We start from the raw sequence: 18,079 nt of genomic DNA, 5'->3' as shown, positions 1-18,079 counted from the left end.
CTGAGGGGGCCAGCTCTGTCCGGAGAGGACCGTCCCAGCCCTAAGGGGAGAAGAGCTCACACCAGAGAGGACCATCCCAGAGGTGAAGAATAAGCAGAGCCCTGAGAGTGTCAGTCCAGCCCCAGACAGGATCAGAGGAGTCCAGAGGAGACCAACCCAGCCCAGTCCTGTAGGCTCTGAAGGAACGCTCCTCTCCTTGTGAGCTCTTAGCCGCGATCTATAGTTTGATTGCTCTTTCTCTCAGGCCTACCAAGCTTCTTGGGAGCATGGTTCTGCCCTACTTTCTATTGCTTGCAAGGCCTCCCCAGGACTGTTTTCCAGAGACATCCATCTCTGCCCCTGAGGTCAGTGTTTATCTTAACTCCGCAAGTTCATACAACACCATATGACTTAGGAGAGCTAATAGCTTAAACGTGGCCTCTCGCTGGCCAGGCCTTGAAGCAAGCCTAGAAGGAGGTTGTAAGAATGTCCCCCCTGGAGCCCAGTTACAAAGCTGGCCTCCATTCCTGATCATGTTGTAATGGACAGAGCCCCCCGGCTTAGCCCACACTCTTTCCTGGCCCATGCAGTGTCTCAAAAGAGCTGTGTTTCTCCCTGTAAAAATGGGTGGTCCATCTCGTTAACCTAGCTGAGCCTCAGGTATTGGCTAGCTGTAAGGGAGCTGGGGGGGCCCACTTGCTTTGGGAGTGAAGAACCCTGGCTGCCTAAATCTCTCCTGGGCCCTAAAAGCTTCAAGATGCAGGATTCTCCCCTGTTGAGGACCCAACTCAGTATTGGGGTTTTGAAAAAAAAATAATTATAATAACAAAGAGCAGAGTGCTGAACAGTTTACAAGCAAAGAGGCGGTTTAAGAAAGAGGCCCTCCTTACAAGGAGGCCTAATGAGACGAGATTTGCATATCATTTGTCTAAAAGTTGCAAAGAGCTTTTAACTAGTAGCTCTTATCTTCCCTGCCTAAATAATGGAGAAGGACTGTGTGTGTGTGTGTGTGTGTGTGTGTGTGTGTGTGTGTGTGTGTGTGTCCCTCCCAAGCTCGCCATTCAGACCTTCTCCTTAGCTCTCCCCTTGTCCTCTTGGAGGTTCCCTGCTTCCTCAATGTACCGCCTAATCTGGGCAGTGGTACCAACTCACTCTTTCCACACTATGGCCATGCCTGCCCCGCTGCTGCATCCCAGACCACGCCCTCGTTCTGAAGCTGCTGTTGGACAACCAGCGCCTTCTTTCTAAGCTACAGTGTCCTACCCAGTCCTCCTACCAGAGAAGCCAAGCAGCCCCTCTACATCTGCCTGTCCACGTGGTTTGAAAGCCTTTGGAAGCCTAACACTGCTGTGCCTAGCAGGACCTGTGGATGGGCCCTGCTGCCCTCTGTTATCTAAGCCTGCTCACAAAACGACTCATTTCCATGCAATGTACATTCCTTTTGCCTTGGGTTAATTCTGAATTTTTGAACCTTACTGCTAAATTTATCCCAAGGCAGAAGTAGCAAGAGTTGGCTCCCCCTGGGGGCTGACTCACTTATCTTCCTGTTTTCTTCCCTCATGTCTAACTTCTTGAAGGTGTGAGATGAAATAGAGCAAGGCAGCTGCCCGTTAGTGAAGTATTACAGGGCTCTATTACAGCCTGGGTCCATGAAGCCAGTGTGGCTCCTGGCAAGAGCTGTGGTGGTCGCTGTGGCCAAAGGAGAAGAATAAAGCCGGCTCTGGAATGAAAAGGAGATGGGCCAACCAGAACCAACTGCTCACCTCTAAAGGAACATAGGTACAGGAGGAGGAAGAGGAGAAGGAGGAGGAAGAGAAAAATAAAGGAAGGAAGGAAGGAAGGAAGGAAACTGGACTATCTCCTATCTTTAACTACAACCTAAGCAAACTCCTTGATTCCCTGTCTTCTCAAAATGGCAAGAGCATTAGTCTTGCAGGGATGTCATGCAACTTCAGTGGAAATACATAGTACTGGGCATCTTCTTATCGGATGGCTCTCTAATCTACTCTCTCTCTCTCTCTCTCTCTCTCTCTCTCTCTCTCTCTCTGTCTCTCTCTCCACCCCTACTCCCCATTTCAGGCTTTGTATGAAATTACAATACTTACACATCGGATTGTAAAATGCTTTTCAGTGCAGGGAAATGCAGTGGGATCTGCATGCCCCCCTTTTCCCAACATTCTTTATGCCAGCTTCCTTTCCTGCTGTCTTCAGCTTGGAACACGCACCCCACAATGCAGCTCTGCCCTGTGGGCCTCATGCCTGCCTTCAGAACTTGGTTTGAGTGCCAGTGACCATTCCACGAGTTAGACTCTGAAATGTGCCTTAACTAGTGATTCTTGGGAGTTTCTAGGGACCTTTGGGAGGTGGGTCTTAGCTCAAGGAAGTAAATCACTAGGGATCAGTCCTTGGGAGTACTGCATCCCTGGCACTTCATGTCTGGCTCTGCTGTCTACTGATGCTATGAACATCTGTCCTCTGCCATGCACTCCTACTACCATGAAATTCAGCCCAAGCCTGTGGAGCCAAACAGTGGTAGACTAAACCCACTGATCTGTGAGTCAAAAGTCATCTTTGCTGCCTTAAGTTGTCTATGTTGAATTAGCTGGTAATGATAATGGAAAAAATACCAGCACATCCGGCCATGAGCCCTTATCCTGGAGGATGGTCCTGAAAGAAGAATTGGATCCTGGGATATACTAAGGTTTGGTGTCAAGATTAATGGGAGCAGCGGTGTAAACCAAGGACCTTCACTCAACAGAAGCCATTACTGCTAAAGGACTCAGTGTATTGTTAACCAACTGCATAACCTTTAACCGAGAACTTCTTCCCCCCCCCCCCCAGCTACCTGCAAAATAAAGGAGCAGATAATTTCTTCAGTTCCTCCCAACTCCAGTGTCCTGAGACTGCAGATGAAAATTGTGTACCCATTAAGCAATTCAAAAGGAATTAGGTCTGGCAATCTGAAAGCTAGCAGACAGCCGGAGAAGGAAGAGCACTCGGGGCAGGGACAGGCTGCTCCCCAGCCTGGGACTCTGTTGTGGCGAGTAATTGAGGCTGATGGAACACAGCAGCAATTTATGAGAGCTCATGGGTAGGAAGCCGAGGAGTCTATACATTAGTCATGTCTGAGATTCCTTCTCAGTGATACTGTGGGTCCAGGAGCCAGCTCGGCCACTGCCCAGCTGAAGGACTTATTGATCCAGAAAAAGCAAGTGAGCCAGCTTTGCTTTATTTTAATAGCAAATAAAAATGATCTTTTTTTCCAGGGAAGAAACCCACAGGGGGAAGAAAAAAATTATTGGAGACAGAGTTCTGGATCAAGTGAGGCCGGGACGAGATAACAAAACTACATGGTAAGGATGACCTGATTTAAGAGTGGGAGCACACACCGCCTCTCAAGACTCAACCCAAGACCCAGGAAAAGTAGTCCTCCTCCTGCTGACCTCTCCTCCTCCTCCTCCTCCTCCTCCTCCTCCTCCTCCTCCTCCTCCTCCTCCCCAGCAGCCACACACTTGTTCAGAATGGGGGAGGATGGGAGAAGCTCACCGATGATGATCCTAGGATACCTATCTCCCAGTGCTCAGAAGAGGATCAGCACCCAGCCACAACCAACTTGACTCTTGCCCTCCATCCCATCTTGTGGGAGAGACAAATACTCACGGGATGGAAAGGCATAATCAGATGCTCATTAGATGCATGGTTCTCACACCTGACTGCAGATGAATCTTCATGGAGATTGTTTAGCTCACTGGGCCCCACACTCAACATTCAGCTGCTTTGAGGTGGGGCCTAAATCTTCACCTCCCCTAAGTTCCTCGGTCTTGTTGGAACTGCCGGTCTGGACCCCAGGCGCTGAGCAGCAGGGCCGCAGAGCAGAGCTCTCAGCCTTTCGTTTCCTATCAGAACAACCTGCGGGATCAAGTGAAGCCCAGTGCAAATTACGGTAACCTGCAGTCTGCTTCGAATCTGCGTTTCCTCCGCTGCCCTCCTCACTACCTTCCCTCCTGCCTTCCTTCCCTCCCTCCACCCTCACCATCTTCAGAGGCCCACACATGCTAAACACAGACCCTACCACTAAGCTACACCTCCAGCCCCAGGCGTCTGTATCTCTAGCAGGGCCCAGGCCGTGCCCAGGCCACCCTCTGTGGACGCGTTCAGCGGCTGAAGAACTCCAGTTAGCCCATTTGCGCACTGGGAACTGGGAAATGAGGAGTGAGCTGGGGAGTGATACTGATGGAAAAGGCTTAATGGTTAGTTGCTGGGCTGACTCTTGAAGGGTAAGCAAGATTTAAGTAAAAGAGAAAGTATTCTTTGGGGAGGACACTAAGAAAAGCAGGGAAGTGGAGGATGAGATGACGAAGAGTAGAGAAGTGGCCACTGGTAACTGACACATGCTGGAGTGAAGATGGAAGTTGGGGCACCACATGCAGGCCCCTCCCAGCGGCTCACCTCAAGAGGCTGGTCCAGTTCCAGTGAGGCTACTGGCTGCTTGTCTTCGTGATGGAGATAATTATTAGTCTGTGAGCCCCAGACTGACAGCTCCCAATCCTGGCCTGTCAGCCAACTTGGATAATTTTTCACCTGGCTTGCTAGTAATGGCTTGGTTTTGGCAGTCTGAAGTGACTCCCACTTTTCCAATCTCAAGTCAAAAGGGGCCTCAGCCTCTCCAAAAGTGGAGCGTCCTGAAAGCACACAGGGTGGTTATGAGTTTCTCAGCAGGCAGCCAGAGAAAACCAGCATGCTTAGTCATAGGTTCCTCAGTCAAGGTCACGATCAAAGAAAGAGACAGCCTCCCTCTCTCTCTCTCTCTCTCTCTCTCTCTCTCTCTCTCTCTCTCTCTCTCTCTCTCTCTCTCCTCCCTTATCTTGTTCATAATATTGCTCCAACAAAAGGCACACCTTTTCTTCAATAGAGCTACATCTGTGGGTACAAGAACACAAAAGCACTTGTGCCAAAAATCTGGCCCTTGAAAACTGAACTCATGCTGATTGGATCCATTCTAGTTTTCCCAGCATTTGCTATAACAAAGTACCACTAACTTGTACACTCTCACAATCTGAAGATTGAAAGTACAAAGCAAAGTGTAGGCAGGACCCTGATCCTTCCAACGGCTCCAGGAAAGGACTCTCCTTGCCTCTTTTGGATTCTGGCAGCCCCATATCCCCTTGCCTTGTAGAATGTAACTCACACAAGCCTCACAAGTGCCCCGCCCTGTGTCTTTGTCCAAATGTCTTTCTTAGTCTAAAGACACTGATCATATAGGGTGGTGCTACATAAGGGCACCAGTCATGGCCTGAGGGACTCATCTTCTCCATCTATACTGTCTTAACTAATTACATATGTACTGTCTGCGTCCCCAAATAAGGTCACATACAAGGAACCTGTGGGAAAGACTCCAGCCTGTCTTTTGCAATGAAACAATTCAACCCATAACAGGCACCTGTTGTAAAATTGTATTAAAGCAAAATCACTGCTGAAAGTAACTGTCTCCTAGGGCTTTCTTTTTCTAACTTAAACTACAAAAGTCAGTTGTTTTAAGTAAAATGAAAACTTCACTGTAAATTGGGCTCAACCCTCGAGGTCAACTGAGAAGGGGCTAAGTGCTGTTCCACCCTGTGTCAGGGATGAATCTACAAAATCTAAACCAGCAGGCGCATGAGCAGCTTAGGAAAACTGGTGGTCAGAAAAAGGCCAACACAAAGTGAGGGAGTGGAGGCTCCCCAGAGGGACAGTCAGAGCAAGGCTCTGCAGTACTGGCTCTGTGAGATCTGCTTCTTGCCCAGTGATGGAGCATGGAGGACTCCATTCTGCAGCTGTGTGGACACACACTTGGATGAGGGCAAAGCAGGACACTTGCACCACACAAGCAGGGGATGAATTTTGGCATGCAGCGGTAGTAGCTGAGATGAAAACTGCCTGGACCTGGGTCCATGGGAGGTTAGTAGGTGCAAGTCAGGTCTGAAACCCACAGCAGTATTCCACTCAGACCTCGGTTTGGGCTAAGGGAAGTGTGTGCCTCATCAATACTGAATCCACCAAAGAGCTTTCCCACCAAGTGGAGATGTGTTCAGAAAAATACATTGAGAAGCATTCTTGGTGCAAAACAGCTACGACTGTCTAGAAAGAATAGCCACTGAGATACTGACAGAACCAAAAGGCATTCTTGTTTTGAGAGGTCTTGGACTGGAGAGATGGCTCAGCAGTTAAGAACACTGGCTGCTCTGCCAGAGGATCTGAGTTCAATTCCCAGCACCTACATAGTAGCTCACAGCTGTCTACAATCTCAGTTTCAGGGGATCTGACACCCTCACACAGACACATATGCAGGAAAAACACAAATGCACATAAAAATAAATAAAATTGTTAAAAATGCTCAGCGATTAAGAGCACTGTCTGCTCTTCCAGAGGTCTTGAGTTTGATACCCAGCAACCACATGGTGGTTTACAACCATCTATAAAGTGATCTGATGCCCTCTTCTGGCACACAGGTATACATGCAGATAGAGCACTCATACATAAAATAATAAATCTTTTTAAAAAGAAAAAGTCTTGTGCAGTGCAGGTTAGTCTTGAGCTTACTGTGTAACCAAGGATGACCTTAAACTCCCAATCCATCTCCTAAAGCTAGAGTGACAGACACAACCTATAACCAAATCTAATTTTCCAAAGATGCATCCAGCAGGAATTATATGTACTTTGAAGCCTTGGTTTCTAGTTATGCTGTTGTCTCAAAAAAGGCATGGGTAGGTGGTATCTTAGTTTTCATATACAACTCCTGTGGTGTCCAATTAGTATTACCCTGCACTGAGACCTCAGCACAAAATAGGAGCAGTCATTTTAAGGCAGTTTTCATTCCTCTATGTCAGTGGTTCTCAACCTCCCTAATGCTTTGACTCTTTAAAACAGTTCCTCATGTTGTGGTGACCCATCCATAAATTTATTTCATTGCTACTTCATAACTGTAGTTTTTCTAGTTCTGAATCATAATGTAAACATCTGATATGCAGGAGATCAGACATGCAACCCCTGTGGAAGGGTCACTGGACTCCCAAGGGGGTCTCAACCCACAGGCTTAGAACTGCTGCTCTCTATACACATGACACTAAAACAACGCGAGCTGCTGGGTGAGGTGTACAAGGTAACTCTTCGATTGTAGATGTGTGAGAGAGGCCACGTATTTGTACAAAGGAAATGATCCTGATAAGAACTAAATGGTAGTTCCAATAAGAGAGTGGGAGAGGAGACCATGCGGAAGGCTTTGCATTTTGCAGATACTCCTCTGAAGCTGGGACTACTTTCCTACGTGTCTTAAGGTTTCCCTGTGCATTGCTCCAGCCAGTGCACAATGAACAAGTGACAACAGGAAAGGGACACTTTGGGTCCCTTTTCACCCCTGTTTCTGCTAAAAATAACAGGACTGTATAATGAGAAGGTCTAAGATGTTAACTTTTTACTAGTACTATCAAACATTAGAAACGTTTAAGGTTAAATATGACTTCTATTATTCAGAATGAAATCGTGGCATCAAGGAAAGAACCCCTAGGTGCTGAGAGGAAGGGCAGAGCTGAGGATTTGCAGGAAGAATCCAGAAGAACAACTCACACTGGCCACTTGGATACAGATGGTTGGTGCTCTGCTGAGCAATATAGCCAGAACCTTGGGGGTCCTTACCTACCAGAAGATTCATTGGCATGTTCCAAACCAGACAACTTCATGAAACCTCAGCCTAGGTCTCAGGCACCAGAATGCAATAGTCCCCGGGTGGGTCTGTTAGACTGGGCTGTCTATGATGCCGAAAGAGCACACACTCGTCTGCTTTACTTGTTCTAAGTGTTGGATGCTTTTTCTTAACATAAGACACAAATTTACATATTGGCAGCTGTGGCTTTCAAGTTTCCAAGTGGAGTTTGCTCTTAATATTAATCTGCTTTTCACCATCTCCTGGGTCTGTTTTCAATCAGGAGTGAAAAGGACCCACAAGCAAGTCTAGCATTGCAATAACACTCTTATAAAAAGCAAAAATAAATGTGACATTCTTTGGACACTCACCTGATGGGCACTAAAACATTTATAAACATTTTTTTAAATTGAGACCAAAAGAAAATCTACATGTCTACTTTGAGTTGATGCCAGGTGATTGGTAGTAGCTGCAGTTCCAGATGTCTATATGGACTTGGGAAGTTCCCGTTGTCTCGGCCTGGACTTCCTTCCCTGTGAGAACCAAGACGGCGTCTGCCCCTCAGCTGTATGCATGCACAGGTGTCACTATCATGTTACATGACACAACCGTTCTCTTAGTTCACTGTTGAGTGCATGTTCTCAGGGCCAACCCTGTGGGTTCTCACTCAGAGGGCTCTATCGTTTGTCTTTTCCCCTTGGTTCTGTGTTTTTACTCTCCTGTCATTTTAAAAAGCATGAGCTGTTTTTTAATCTTACTAAGAAAAATCTTATACAGGAGAAAATAATAACTGTATTTATCATCCTCCTTTTTGTCTTCATGAAGGGAAGAATCTTTCGAGGTCCCCTAGCACTGGCGAAAAAATGCAGCCAACCTCTCCCCCCTCTTTGCTCTACTGCCATTTCGAACTGGAATCCCCTTTCCCTGACTAATTGGTACATTTTTTAGAACTATAGAAAACACTAAAACCTAAACTTATGTAGACGTTAAAATTGTACCAGGTCCATACAGTAGCAGTTCAAAATGCTGTTGACTGTGTTCTCACATCACATGTCTCAACAACGGACTCCTTTATGCGGTAGGTGTCTTGCCTGTATGTCTGGGCACCACGTGCATGAAATGCTGGAGGAAGCCAGAAGATGGCACTGGATCCCTTGGAACTGGAGTTACAGACAACTGTGAACGACCATGTGGATGCTAGGAATTAAACCAGAGTCCTCTGGAAAAGCAGCCAGTGTTGTTGACATCGAAGACATCTCTCCAGCCTCAACAATTAATTTTTCAAAAGTCATCTGTTAGCCCAAGAAATCCAAGTAAATCTAACATTATTGTTCCAGGCAGGTATAACCCATTTCCTCAACACAAGTGTCTAGCCAGAGACTATTATAAAGGTCTGAACCATGTGATGCATTAGAGAAAGCAAGGAGAGGCAGCACCTTTGAACTGTCTTACGTATGTGCTATTTTTGTTTGTTTGTTTTTTAGTTTTAGTTTTTTAAGTTTTTGGAAACAGGGTTTCTCTGTGTAACCTTGGCTGTCCTAAATTCGCTTTGTAGACCAGGCTGGCCTCAAACTCAGAGATCCACATGCCTCTGCCTCCCTGAGTGCTGGGATTACAGGCATGCACCACAGCACCCAGCGTGTATGTGCTATTTTTGAAGCATGCTTATGGTTAGTCTTAATCCAACTAAAGGTGTTTTTCTGCAGACTAAGTATTCACCCCACACAAAACCATGAGACATGCCCCCCCACCAAAGCCTGAAAAGTTTTTTTATTATGCATAAACTCTGAATATAATTAAAACCACCTAACTATATATTTCAAATGGACAATCTGAATATGTAAATTATATCCCAATAAAGCCATTTCATAATGCTTTGGGGGGGGGGAGTAAACATTGATTCCAGAAGTTTATATGCAAACTGATTGTTTACATTGTTATAGACACTTGTTTCCACTGACATATTTTTCTATTAGCTAAAATAAGTGAGCCAAATCTGGTGATGCACACCTTTACTCCCAGCAAGTGGAAGGCAAAAGCAGGCAGATCTCTGAGTTCAAGGCCAATCTGGTTTTCAGAGTGAGTTCCAAGACATCCAGGGCTATACAGAGAAAGTCTGTCTTGAAAAAAGACAAAAAGGTATTGAAAGTCAGCCCCTGATACAGGGTTTCTCTATGAAAAATCATCATCATCATCATCATCATCATCAAGAATAGAAAGGAAAACCAAAAAAAAAAAGGAAAAAGGAAAAAGAAACAAGGTAACAGAAACCTTTTTTCATTGTTAACAGCTTTCACTTAGAAGCATTTTAGTTGACAAAGTGAAGACATTAAGAGAAAAAGTTAACTCTGTGAAACTCAGAGGTACATTTTTAAGGAGGCTAGACTCAGCAGGTAGCCTCTCAGTCTTAGAGCAGTACAAATAGTGAACTGCTTTGCCCCGGAGTGGCAGGGATAAAATATATCATGCCCACTGAGAATGACTTACAACCTCCAATATGGTCTGCTGCTAACCCTGTAGGCTAGAGATGCCAGCGACGTCGGCGAACCCAGGGATGACACAGAAAAGAACCACCAGATCATGACTAAGAGCTGACCCGGAAATCCAGCTTGCTCTTTCACTGTGGTCTGCTGTTGTCAAGTCAGTCCGTGGGTCTCATTCACTTCTAGCCTGGGAAGAGAAAAACAGCTCCATGTTTCTCAACCAGTGTTAAGAATAATTTTCTACACTCAAAAGTAATTTAAATCCACTTATTCTGTTTTTACTATGCTGTGTGGAACAATTTGTATAATGAACCGCAAGTCGGTCCTTTCTGCTTTGTTTTTGCAGAGGGGGAATGCTGGGTAGCAGAGTTTGGACACTCTTCTAGCCGCAGCGAGATCCGGGGAATGGGAACATTCATTTAAATACCCAAGGTACCGCTCAGCCAATGAGAAACGAGCCGTGGATGTGCAAAGCCTAGTTTTGGAAGAGATAAAATTCAGTAAATGTGCTATTTGGTTATGTCCAGTAAGAGACAAAGGGAACTTTAAGTGGAGGGAAGGGCTGATCCTAAGCGTCAGTGATTTTGTTTTTCTGAGAAATTAAGAAACTTTTGAGTAATAAAACCTAGCAAAGCAAATGAAAACTTTTAAACAAGTTTTCTTTTTCATACTACATCTGATTCCAGTTGTGAGTAAAACAGAGAGAATATGAGCCAAGAGAAAATAAAATTGTTTAAGTAGTGCTTGATTCTCTGGGTGGGATTGTGTTCAGCTCTCCCAAGGTCAGGACAGTTTGCTTTTTTACAAAAGGCTTTTTAAAGGGACTTTTCTGTTTTTGTGCAATATTATAAACTCTTTTAATGTCCTTCCCAGCAGAGATAAATCATATTGGGAAATGTGAGCAATTACAAAAATAGAGCAAGTTTTCATTTCTAGCCATCAAACTTAATTTCCTTTTCATATTCATTCACCTGCAGCACAAATTCTCCATGAATTTTGCCAGATATTATTTACGAACTACAAACTGTGCGATTACCTTCTCTCCTTCATGAGATCACTTCAGAAGATAACAAAAGAAAGTAAGTCAAGGGTGACAATGGTGTTGGCATTGGAAGCCACTGATGCCACAGTTCTGCTAGGCTTCAGATGCCAGGCAAATGTGCTCTGTCTCTCTCTCCAGCGGGGGAGGGGAGGGGCAATTTCCACCCAGAACAGCTTTCCCGCAGCAGCAATAAACCAGTTTGGGAGACCTAAAGATGAGGGCCTGTGTCTTAGAACGCCAAACCACAACAATAAAACTCACAACTGTAGATGGGACACACTGGCTTTGGCTGGCTTCCCCGGAGCTCTTCCCAGTTCGTGAGCACGCTGTTGTTTTGCTGGCAGAACTCAAAACAGAATTTTTACGCTTTGCATTACTGTGCTTTTGATGGTTTGTCACTTCCCTCTCTACTCCACATATTTCATTTGGGTGGTATTTGGCTTATACTAAGTATTTGAGAAATACTGAGATTGTCAATCATTATCTATATTCAATACTTAACTCAGCCTATTTCTTTAATGCAGGATGAATTGTTTCCAACTGCTCTCCCATAGGATGGGTACTTACTTTTAAGCCCAAGGATCCTGTCTCTCTGCCCATTACCATATGTAAAGTAAGTTGAGTTCTCATAGTGAACTCAGAAGATGAGCAGATGACCAGAGGGAAAATGCTGAGACACGAGAACATGATGTAATTGTCTGAGGTCACAGGGGAAATGTGAACATGGGCTGGATATGGAGCATGTTACAGTATTGTTTTTATTGGGTGTCACAGCAGCCTGTGGCTGCAGACAAGAGTGTCTTTAGGAAGACGCAAGAGGAAATGTTTAGGGGTGAAGCACTGTGCCATCAGCATCTCATTCTCGGGGCGGAGGGTCAGCAAAAAGAAATTGTCTGGGTTTTTTTGTTTTTGTTTTTTGGGTTTTTTTTGTTTTGTTTTTGTTTTTTTGGGCTTTGATTGAGGGTCTCTATAGCCTAGGCTGACCTTGAATTCACAGCAATCCTCCTGCCTCAAACCTTAGAGTAGAAAGTTTGGGTTTTTAGTATAAAGAAAAGAAAATGTGATATGTTAACTAAGTGGAGAGTTTATGACTTGAATGCATTTACCAGCAACTTTTCTGTATGTAGGAAAAAATAAAAAGTTGGGAAGGAAAATATTTGGTAAAAATAAAATCTTTACTAAAAATAATACATTTGATTTAAGTATTTTCCTGTAATAATATACACTTATACATTGGTATTATTTATTTATTTACTCTATTAAGAGATTCATCCAACATGGTCTCTGTAGAAATTAGTTAGCACATAATTTTACTTTCACTTCTAAAATGCAGACTCTCACATATAATCAGAATAGTTCCATGCCTATCTCAGAGCCGGTCAGATGCAGATTAAAGGATCATGAGTTAAAATCTCAATAAGCTAAACATTTCAGTAACTTTTTTCGGCATTTCTTCTTTGCTTTTCTTCTTTGTCTAAAATAGTCTGTTTTAAGCTCAAAACAGCATCTTGAAATGCAGGATTTAGGTCTAATGCCTTCTTGAAATCTTCCAAAGCTTCATCAAAATACCCTGTAGCAGAATTCCAGAGATGGGGAGGAAAAAGTTGAGTACTTCCATAAGTGCACAGTGACATTTGAATATACATATTTTCATTTATGAGCTTTCAAAAATGCCTCCAAAAGGAAGGTGCTTCTCTCAGTGACCTAAGATGCTCTAACACAATCATGCATCCCCTGACAGAATAAGTGACTCTCAATCAGAGCAATAGGGAACAGAGAGTGATGCTCGGCAGCCTAACATACATGAGGCCCTGCATTCAATCTCCAACAATACGAAACATGAAAACAAGTAGCATTAGTTTGTTTTTTTTTATCAGATATAACAGATGGGCAACATTTAAAATCATCAGAAAAGATCAACAAAACTCTATTACCCCTTTTACATAGCTCAGTAAAACTGAGAAATACAATCTTTTTTATTTTAAAAGAGAAACAATATCCACAGCCCATCCAGTCCTGGCATCTACAAAGTTCACTTGAGACTGTCTCCTGCCTTCTCAACTAGAAAGGGTCAAGGGCGCCCATCAGCACTGCGAAGCTGGGCCGGTGTAGGAACAGAGTAATGGGGTCACTCTGTTCCTGCATCCAAGTCCCACTCCCACTACAGCGCACCACTGTGGTCTGTAGTGCCTAACAAATGCCTAAAAAAACACTCAGGAATACTTCACTTGTTCCGTGGCTCTAAATCTAAATTTCACGTAATTGTCAAACTTGATTCCGTTACAACAGCTGATCGCTCTGAAGCAACAGTTCATAAGAAAAGCAAAAATCAAGAGAAATAACAACAAAAGCCACCTTACCCAGCCTATAGTGTATCAAGCCTCTGTTGTAATACGGAACTTCAAAGCTGGGCAGGATTTCTATGGCAGATGTGTAGTCGTCCATGGCTTCATAAAAATCAACGCTGAAGTACTTGGTTTGCCCCCTGTTGTTATATGCAGTGGCCAAATCCTCAGGGCTGCATTTGCTTTAAACAAAAAAGTTCACATTAAAAGCACATTGTTAAACCCCCCTCGCTTCCAGCCCCGTGCTCTTTGGGGGACCATCAAACTCCACAGCTACAACACACGCTGTGGAAGCTGAACCACCAAGCTGAAGGAATCAACCTCTGCGCACAGCCACCGGCGGCTTTCATGGGGCTACAGCATAACATGGATTTGAAAGTGCGTGGATTTTAAAGTCTCCAAAGCCCCTGCTCACTGCCAGCATGTTCTGCTGAATACTAAAATGATGGTGGAACATTTTCAGAGCCCACTCTGGAGAGAAAAGGTGCATGCTGAGCAAGGAAGGCCCTCCCCAGTACTCGTGTGCTGCCCAAGGGTCACAGTCGCTTCTCAATTTGCTCTAAAATGTGGGTGGTCTTCAAACAATGAAATCGGAAATCATTTCCCACTGGTAAAGAAACACGGGTTAAGCAGTGGTTAACTGTAGGTGTGAACTCCACAGTTCTGCCCTTCCTGTGAGAGGCCAGGCACACAGCGGAGCGGCCACAAGTGACAGCCTCCCCCTGCCCACTGTTCTGAGCCAGTGGTATTACTCTCCTCCTCCTTCCTTCCCTTTTCTTTTTTCCCAAAGTGGTGGTTAAATTTGAGTCAAACAGAGGAACTCCACGTTCGACCTGTCTTCTCTTATACCCTATATTACAAAGCATAGTCCCCAGAAAACACTAGTAGCAGCAGTCACCCAATATTTTAAAAAATAAATTTAAACTTCCAAGGATATGTTTAAGTGGGAAAGTGGAACTAAGAGACTTCAAGTTCTGAACTCGAAGGAAACGGAAGGCTCGTTTTACAGAAGAGAAGCTGACCAGAGAAAGGGGCCAGGGACACAGAAATGCTGAAACTGGACCATGGGGGAGCAGAGCTCTCAGCTAAGCCTGGCAGGTCTTCTAGACCATCAAGGACAGAGAGTAATTGCTGTGGTGGACACGGGCTCTTGGGCTGAGATGTGCAAACGGGAAAGAAGAATAGGCTCATGCAGCATCCACATACCTGTTGCTGATTGTTTCTGAAACTTCCCCAGTAAGCCCATGAGAGCCTTACACAAAAACAGAAATGAAATCTCCTGTGTTTTGCTCGCCTCTTCTCAGGAGTGGTGGGGGAAGGGAGAGGCAGACATTCCAGCACCTATGCAGAAATGTCTATGAATGAAGTGTCAGCAGAGCGCTCAGCCACATACAGGAGGCCTACATCGACATCTCTCTCCCACCCCCAAGGCTCAGGGCATGGGGAAGAGGGCAGGAAAGCTGGAAGAGCCTGGGGTTGAGAAAGAAAACAGCGTCTCTGGGCATGTCAGGGCACAGCACTGCGCTCATGAACTCACAGCTATGGTTGCCAACACAAGACCTGCTCAAGACCAAGCCAGTCAACACTCCAGCATGGAGCAGAGGGGCGCATAGCCCCTACCCCAGAGGAGCTAGAACAGTTAAGGGCATCTGCAGGAGGAGACGTTATCTTTAAGGGTATGGTCGACCAAACTGGATGGGCTAGTGTGGGAGGAGACCGTTATCAAAATACACAGTATGAAATTCTCAAAGAATTAATAAAAATACTTCACTTAAAAAAGAAAATCCTGTTGACTGTCGTGCTAATGTACCTACTAAAATGAGAAAGCAACGTCACCTTTCTGCCTTAAGTCCATGTGAGTCTTATAAACAAACAAGAGCGCATTTGTCAGTATTAGATCTCAAGTAAAGCTTGTATTCTATTTAAAAAGAAAAAAACAAAAATCTTCCAAGGCCAGCGGCACATGCCTTTACTCCCAGCACGAGGGAGGCAGAGGTAGGTAGATCTCTGAATTCAAGGCCAGCCTGGTGCACAGAAGGAGTTAGAAGACAGTTGGGAACGGGGACACACACACACACCAAAAAAAAAAAAAAAAAAAAAAAAAAAAAAAAAGCCTGTCTCAAAAAAAAAAAAAAAAAAAAACTTTCAAGAGAAGGGTAATGTTGCCAACTTCTGTGTTCACTCCACAGAAGCACAGCAAAGACAAAGCTTGAAGTACCTAATGCTACACATCCAGGCATCAACACAGAGGACAATGAGCCTGCTAACGTCACAGAGAGCTTATGGTGCAAATGTGAATCTGCAAACAGAAAAGTCCTCAGTTCTTGGATCTGAGTTGGATCAGGTCTCCAGGCTTAACGACCAATTCACAAGCAATACAGAGACAGACACTGGGAGCTAGACTCCCTGATAAGTTGATGGGATGGGGAGAGAAACCATGACTAGGTAGTAAAGATGGTGAGCCCCCAAGCTGGTTGGCTTCTTCTTTACCCTGCTGACCTGAAACACAAACTTGGCAGCCTGAAAAAGATGGCCTGGCAGGACTTTTCTCCAAGTAGGGCCCCCTGCTGATGGACACAAGCTCAAAGCTGGATCAGGACATGTTTAGACCAAAGTTGAGGGCCTAGGTCAGCCACCCTGTATTCAAAGTGACCAACCCCTAGTCCCTTAAGGGCCCCAGGAGACTGGATTTGGGGTTGCTGAAATCCTCCTCTGCTTTGTCCTTTCTGTGTGCCTGCTCTATGTTTCCTCATTAGCTGACTGTCATTGTCATTTCATTCATTTAGCTGTACTTGAGGTCCCCCACCCCCACCCCATGCTAGTGCCTGGCTTGAGATTTCTACTGCCTTTTCATTCTTTAACTGGCAGAGAAGAATCCAAACAAGACCCCTTGATGCCAAAATTTAGTTGTCAGACTCTCACAGACATTTGGTCCAATTCAGCAGCGCCAAAATACATTGACTCGACATACAAGCCCGTTTTCTGAAAAACTGAAGCTGAGTGAGAATAAAGAGGGGTCGGTCAGATGTGCATCTTGATAAACTGCTCAAAACCAAACATCCAAAAAACAGAGAGCTTTATTGGCCAATAAAAGTTCCATCGTTGGCTGGAAACTCGATAGCGAGGAATCCTGTGCAGTTATAGCGATGTCTTATTAGGAATCCTTAGCTTCGGAGAGGAGGGGGTGCTGTGAAGTTTGACAAACACTGGGTGCAGTGAAGCGGGTGCTGAACTAGAACCTTCGCGTCTGTGAACGCAAAGCCCTCGCAGTAATCCCAAGGATGGCGGAGCAGGCCAGCCACCTTCCCTGCCGAGGAAAGCGGCTTCCGGCCGCCTGGGCCTTTGGGGAGTCCAAGGTGTCTCCCTCCCCAAAAGGGCTGGTCTGGGTCCAAGGCCTCAGAGGTCCGCGCGTTCGCGTCGGGACCACCCCACGCACCCCGGGCTGCGCCGCGCCACCCCCGTCTCGCGATAGTTACCTCCCTTGACTACCGCACTGGCCAATGAATGCGGAGTACAGTTTCTGGGCTTCGGCAAACTCGCCCTTGGAGAAGCAAGCCTGGGCCAGCGCCAGGGCGGCCTGGCCCCCTCTTCCCTCTCCGAACGGCAGCCCAGCCATGACCGCCTCGCTCCGGTGAAAGCGGAACCACAGCCACCGGCTCACGGGGACTTCATTGGCTAACGGAACGCGCGCTGCAGAAGAAGGACGTTTGTCCTGTTTGAGGACCCATAATATCGCGAGATAACTGGTAGCGCCTAGCGAAGCTCGCGGGGAAATTAAGAGCATTTAAATCTTTGTGACGTGTGTATACATACTTATATAAAAAGATGATAGGTAGGTAGATAGGTAAGTAGGTAGGTAGTTTAATGATTTTTAAAAAATAAGAAGCCAGTCAACAGATATTAGATGGAGAAGTTCATTAAATGAGCATGGGGAGAGAAGGAAAGTGGGGCCAGGGGTACCCCAGGAAGCAAGGAAGAGAGGGGGAAAGGTGTGAGAGAAAGCCAGGAGGAGGGTTTGGCCTTTTATAATCTTGGGTAGGGCCACGCGCAGTGGCAGGTAGGTAATGACATCAGAGGTAGGTGGACTCGGGCAGAATCCTAACAGGTAGGTAGATGGATAGATAGAGATAGATAGGATGATACATACTTTGATACATAGATGGTAGCTCTAGATGATAGATTAGATGGTAAAGATCCAGCGATATAGATATGTACATATATATGTATGTATGTATGTATTTATCTGAGGAGCCTGATGTGGGGAAGTGGGGCACCCTAAAGTCAGTTTCTTTTGTTTTAGAGAGGGGCTTTTTTTTTTTTTTTTTTTTTTTTTCCTGAGACAGGGTTTCTCTGTGTAGCCTTGACTGTCCTGGACTTGCTTTGTAGACCAGGCTGGCCTCGAACTCACAGCAATCCACCTGCCTCTGCCTCCCAAGTGCTGGGCACCACTATGCCCAGCCATTTGTTTTTAAGGAAGCACTTAAGATACGGTGATCAGGACTGGAGAGATGGCTCAGAGGTTAAAAGCATTGCTTGCGCTTCCAAAGTGGTT

At 45.4% G+C, this 18,079-nt stretch overlaps 1 protein-coding gene across 1 annotated transcript; it reads right to left on the bottom strand.

Moving 5' to 3' along the window:
* Nucleotides 1-12,415: 12,415 nt before the first annotated feature.
* Nucleotides 12,416-17,338, bottom strand: Ttc32 (tetratricopeptide repeat domain 32). Its single transcript, XM_051143409.1, has 3 exons — nucleotides 17,004-17,338; nucleotides 13,543-13,709; nucleotides 12,416-12,752 (listed from the first exon to the last, which is right to left on the bottom strand). The coding sequence occupies exons 1-3, from the start codon at nucleotides 17,309-17,311 to the stop codon at nucleotides 12,613-12,615; spliced, it is 615 nt and encodes a 204-aa protein (XP_050999366.1). The 5' UTR covers nucleotides 17,312-17,338; the 3' UTR covers nucleotides 12,416-12,612.
* Nucleotides 17,339-18,079: the final 741 nt, after the last annotated feature.

Source organism: Acomys russatus, chromosome 1 (genome assembly GCF_903995435.1).
Source record: "Acomys russatus chromosome 1, mAcoRus1.1, whole genome shotgun sequence".
Taxonomy (NCBI): Eukaryota; Metazoa; Chordata; class Mammalia; order Rodentia; family Muridae; genus Acomys; species Acomys russatus.
This window is presented reverse-complemented; position numbering and strand designations above follow the sequence as displayed.